The sequence below is a fragment of the Panulirus ornatus genome, chromosome 12, assembly GCF_036320965.1.
Source record: "Panulirus ornatus isolate Po-2019 chromosome 12, ASM3632096v1, whole genome shotgun sequence".
Classification (NCBI taxonomy): domain Eukaryota; kingdom Metazoa; phylum Arthropoda; class Malacostraca; order Decapoda; family Palinuridae; genus Panulirus; species Panulirus ornatus.
Genome location: NC_092235.1, coordinates 53,940,581 through 53,946,580, shown reverse-complemented (window position 1 = coordinate 53,946,580; position 6,000 = coordinate 53,940,581). Strand labels below are relative to the sequence as shown.

Sequence of the window (6,000 nt, the reverse complement as noted above, 5' to 3'; positions counted from 1 at the left end):
AGGATCCAAATTATTTTTCAGAAGAATCAAGTAAGCACGCTTTCTTTTTTTGAAGGAGTGCTTGACTTGATTAAGATCTTTGCAGTGATTCCACACAGAAATGAAAGCAGAGGGAATTCCAGAGGATGGAAAAGTTTTATGACCCAGTAAGCACCACCCTGATGTGACAAGCATCAATACAGGGGTAATTCAACCATAACTGGGGGAATGGGAACAACACATTTAGAAAATGGAATGTACAACTGCAACCCAGCCAGTGATAACCTCTGCTATGCGTTCAGCTAAACATGAGGCATACTGACCAGAGAAGCAGTACCCATCCCAAAGAAAGTCAGTTATAAAGCTCTGCAAGGAGGACCACTGAGCTTTCCATATTCATTATTGTTTTTTAATGGTGTGGAAAAATTGCTGGGCTTACTGATACTACAAAAGTTATCTATCCATGAGCACTAAAAACCAACCTAAGGAAACTTATTCATGTAATAGTTATACCTTTTTGTAATAACAGAGGGTTAAATGCAATGAAAGTTATCCTGTTATCTCTTAATAAGATACAAAAATCAAAATTTCATACATTAAGCTTTCATCTACATCATGGACCAAGGGCATCACCAGGTGACCTAAGTCCAACAAACAACACCAGACAAAAGAAATCGTCCAAGTACAATTCTAATGCTGCCTTACGCAGCGATGGTGGGTTATCTTGCTGCTGTAACTAAGGTTCCAAGATTCTGACAACTTAACTGCACTGCTAATAGTATCCATAAGCTGTGAAGTATGTAACCCACATGAAACGTGTTGGAAAACAAGTTCTTTTCATCTGCCCCGGACTCAAAAAAAATACCATGCTACTGTAACTTCTGTATAAAACCAATGGTTTAGTGTATGGAAACTTTAAAGCAAGAACCTCTCCATCAAAACAGTATTCAAACACAGAGAAACAGTCAGACAAACACCAGAAAGAGTTTGAAGATCACGGTCCAACAATTCATAAACACATTTGAAATGAAATTACTTTTATATGGTGTAGTTGAGCAGGTTATTCTGAACTGATAATCAGTAAATTGATAAACTGTGGAGTATTATCATTAATATGAGGTAAATGCATGTTTGCTTTGAAATCCTGCACTGATTCACTAAGCTTAGGGTAGAATAGATGCCATCTCTGCATCTAGCTTATTTCCAATGAGATGATAAGCACAAAAGGAAATATGTCTCCAACTCATAAGTCAGACTCAGGATATCCTTCTCCATGACAATCTTCCCTATTGCCAACTATGGCCAACGAAGGTATAACCCTTATTTTTCTATCTTTTTTCATTGCTATCCTTCGGGATAGGGGAGAAAGAATACTTCCCACGCATTCCCCACGTGCCATAGAAGGCGACTAAAGGGGACGGGAGTGGGAGGCTAGAAACCCTCCCCTCCTTGTATTCTAACTTTCTAAAAGGGGAAACAGAAGAAGGAGTCATGCAGGATGTGCTCATCCTTCTCAAAGGCTCAGACTGGGGTGTCTAAATGTGTGTGGATGTGACCAAGATGAGAAAAAAGGAGAGATAGGTAGTATGTTTGAGGAAAGATTGACAAAGAGGATATATGTGTCAGAGGTGGAGGGAATGAGAAGTGGGAGACCAAACTGGAGGTGGAAAGATGGAGTGAAGAAGATTTTGAGCGATCAGGACTACATGCAGAAGGGTGAAAGGCGTGCAAGGAATAGAGTGAATTGGAACAATGTGGTATACTGGGGTCGACGTGCTGTCAATGGATTGAACCAGGGCATGTAAAGCGTCTGGGGTAAACCATGGAAAGTTTTGTGGGGCCTGGATGTGGAAAGGGAGCTGTGGTTTCGGTGCATTATACATCACAGCTAGAGGCTGAGAGTGAACGAATGTGGCCTTAGTTGTCTTTTCCTAGCGCTACCTCACACGCATGCGGGGGGAGGGGGTTGTCATTTCGTGTGTAGCAGGGTGGCGACAGGAATGAATTAAGGCGGCAAGTATGAATTATGTACATGTGTATATATGTATATGTCTGTGTATGTATGTGTATGTATACGTTGAAATGTACAGGTATGTATATGTGCGTGTGTGGATGTGTATGTATAAACATGTGTATGTGGATGGGTTAGGCCATTCTTTCATTTGTTTCCTTGCACTAACTTGCTAACGCAGGAGACAGCGACAAAGTATAATCAAATAAAGAAAAAATTTTCATTACAAGCAAGTGTTAATAGCTACATTCATCAGACACTAAAGCAAATGTTTAATTCTTCTGTTAATTTTCTGATGCCTCTGTTAGATCTTCAGTACCCAAAGATACAAAATTGGTCAAAACTCAGAATGTATGAGGAGGAGCCAGCCTAACACTACACTAAATGTAGGAATACATAGCATAATGCTGACACACAAACATAGAAAGGCATGTAAAAATATATTTCATATTACTGGGTACATTATGAGGATCCAGAAGATACGCTGAATAAGCAACCCTAAATGAATCTAATTTAGCAAACTTTACCATATTGAGGTGTGCCACAACAGTCTAATTCTAAACAAGGGGTAGCCAGACATAATCTGACCAAATAACAAAACCCTGTGATAAAGCTTACCCTAATCATGCATATTAAATCTCAAATGCAAGAATAAGGAAAATAAGCAAAATAATACAAACAGGAATAAGGCCCTTCCTTAAGAAAATTCTTCATACCTTTACATAAATATAATTACTTCCTATTTCTTTCAAATATACAATGTCTTACAAAAAAATGTCTAAAACATTCTTCAAGAATTCTGGTTTGTGGTAAGTTCACCATGTAAAATTCTGTATGCTGGTAATGCATATATCATCCTGTAATAAGCCATCTTATGATGCGGTAGTTTGTGGGGCTTGGCTACAGATAGTAGGTTCTAGTTTTGGTACATTACAAATCACAGCCAGAGAATGGGTGTGTGCAAATGAGGCCATTTTTTGTTTGTCCCTGACACATTTCACTAAAATGGGAACAGCAAGTACAAAAAAGACAATATATATGACTTCATACCCACTTAAAACTTTTGAGCTTTTAAGTAAAGATAACTGAGGTCTAACACACAATAAATCATTAGTATAAAATAAATTGGTGTCAGAAAATATAACATTCATAGCTACGTTGCTGTCCCTTTATCTATGGCATCCAAATATGAGAGGAGTCTACTTGGTTCACTCGTACTTTTTGACACTCTGATCTTTGTTTCCTCAGAAAGTCCATCTCTTTCTTGATCTTCACTCACGCTCTTTCTGGATTTCGCTACACCACCAGGTTCCTCTACCTGATCTACATTTATATCACGTGTCCTTGAAGATGATCCTGCATCATAATTCCCTTGACTTATCACTTTCTGACCCCCTACCAAACGATCACATTCTGTTAGGACTTGTAAAATTTTCTCCTCAGAGAGAGGATCTTTGGTTACTGACCCAGATACAGCCCTGTTAGATCCATTCTGTTTACTAGTAGAGGTATGGTGGTATGTGATGCCATGTGCAGTATCTGCATAGGATGATGAATAGCTTTTAGGTGCCCTCTTGAAGTAGTCTGTAATGCTTCTTGCTGTCTTGGTCTTACATGAGCTTTCCAGACCTAACAATTCTTTTCTTCGATTTTTGTCCAATGTAGGTTCTGCAAACACGACAAATACATTTGATAATCTTCAAATCATATTATTCAACAATGCATTTTAAGGAAAAGAATGTGTAAGTTCATCTAATACTGAACAACCCTAAAGATTACCTATATCAACAACTGGAAACTATCAACATTCCACTTCTAATATACAGGAGACAGGATATGTATCTAACCCTTATCTATGCTACTTCTTAAGGACCAAATGCACACATATGTAACTTACTTTAAACCACCTGAACCTTCTTTACACTGAGAAAATTCACAGGGTATTTCAATTTCCTTGCATGCAGAGCATCATGAGAGAGAGGGAAGAAAATTTTCCCACTGCCAAGATGCATGTGTTGCCAATGGCCCCATGTAACTTGTTGCATAAAGAGGTCTCTTGTTCTTGTGTACTTGTTTTTTTTTTCTTAACATTGATAATGTCTCCTGAGCACCCTTCATGCTCTACTACATGTAAATGCTGGACAATCAACTTTTCTGTTGTATATGTGTTTTCCTTTTCTTATGATTGTGTTACATAGGTTACAAGATGTGTTATCAAAATGTGAGGGTGGTCAAAAGAGAGTCTGCAGAGTCATCTGTAACTGCCTATTTGTAATTACCTACTGTAATGTACATGGAAGGAGTCTTGCACTCATGGGGCCCCATTTCTTGGGCATTTTCTACTATTCTATAACCTTTCAGAATTTTGCAAGCTTAATGGTTAGTCATTGGTCAACTTAGTCATTGATTTTTGAGACATTGCCTCTCTTCAACCTTCCCCTTCTATACATTTGCAAAGCTGCTCTCTCTCTCTCTCTCTCTCTCTCTCTCTCATCTGAAGATAATACTTTGACCACTGTTCCAATGGACAGTCTTCATGTATTCCTGACACCAAAGATTGGACTTAAAGCAAGTGTCTGGCTGCTGACTTCCAACAGTTTCTGTGTGAAAGTGACAACACAAGTCGTGACCATTACAATACCTCCTTCTTCCCTTGAGCAGCTAAGCTGTGGAGTTCTCTTCCTCTTTTAATACCTCCTTCCTAATATAAGCTTTCTAACTTTAAGAGTTAGGTTCGCAAACACCTGAAAAGCCCTCATCTATTTCTACAATCTTTTTCTCTTACTTTTCCTTCCACCTAAGATGGCCTTAGACTGGGGCACGTTTTACCCATGCTATGTCAATCACCATAAATAAAAGAAGAGACAGAATCAGAGGGAAGTGTAATAGTAAATACAGTGAAAATGAGAAAACAAATCAAGGTATGCTGAAGCGGTTTGAGTATATGGACAGGATTCACAAAGAAAGACTGATTAAATGAATCTATGTGCCTTTGGGGGTGCAACAGAGACAAGAAAAATTACAAGGAAAAAAAAAGATAGAGTGAAAGAAGCTTTGGGATATGGGGATCTGAACACTGAAGAATGTGATAGGTATGCTGTGGATGAATGAATGAGAACAATGCAGTATATGGGGGGTAACATGCAGTTACTGGGCTGAACAAGAGGATATGAAGTTACCAAGATAAAAATTGAGTAAGCTGTGGGTTTTCGCTGCAGTTGGTAGGCATTGGTTTAGGTACATTATACATAACATATACACACTAGATGAGTGTTAATAAGGCCATCATTCAGTATAACAATAAAATAATTCACATCTCTAGAATTACCAGTAGGATCCGCTGTCTCATCATCAGTGTCAGATCTATAAGCCCCAAGGTTGTGGTAAATGTACTGGAACAAATCTGAACCATCAGACCACTCTCGAGATCCATGGTGGTTTAATACTTGGACTAGCTCTCCTGGAAAGATGGAAAGGAATAGTTACAAATGATACTCTACAGTAAAAATGAGTAAGAGGCAAGGTTCACCCACACTATTTTTACACAATTTCTGAAAGGATATACTAAACAAATGCAAAATAATCATGAGTTTAAGTGATACATCCTACTTCAACATAAAGGAAATATCATGACTTAATAGTGAGAAAGTTTGTTCTCTCAACTATTAATGGAACATTACTATGGATACAATCATATTGAAGGCCACCTGGTGGTTTGTCACATGTTCTTGAACCCCTTCAAAAATTATGAATCAACTTTTCCTTATCATTTTTCCTTCACCTTACTTCAACATTTCTCTTCCTAGTTTCACATACCTCTATTCAACCATCTACCTAGATTTTAAAAAAGCATATAATAAAGTTCCACATCAAAGGTTACAAACAAATGTTGTCTATGGCATAGATTGGATTGCATTTCGGTGGTTAGGATACTGGTTAAATGGCTGTAAATAAAGTGGTGTGATTAATGGTCATGCCTCAAAATGGTTAAATGTAACAAGTGGTGTAAC

At 38.1% G+C, this 6,000-nt stretch overlaps 1 protein-coding gene across 4 annotated transcripts in view; it reads right to left on the bottom strand.

The window, feature by feature from the left end:
- Window positions 1-2,411: 2,411 nt before the first annotated feature.
- Window positions 2,412-6,000, bottom strand: part of LOC139752063 (poly(ADP-ribose) glycohydrolase-like) — a 74,733-nt gene continuing 71,144 nt past the window's right edge. For all 4 annotated transcript variants that reach the window (XM_071667902.1, XM_071667900.1, XM_071667903.1 and 1 more), the window contains exons 15-16: window positions 5,319-5,450; window positions 2,412-3,658 (exon numbers count right to left, since the gene is read on the bottom strand). In XM_071667902.1, the coding sequence (XP_071524003.1) occupies window positions 3,144-3,658; window positions 5,319-5,450 (647 nt within the window). In that variant the 3' untranslated portion in view covers window positions 2,412-3,143. The remainder of the gene's footprint in view (window positions 3,659-5,318; window positions 5,451-6,000) is intronic.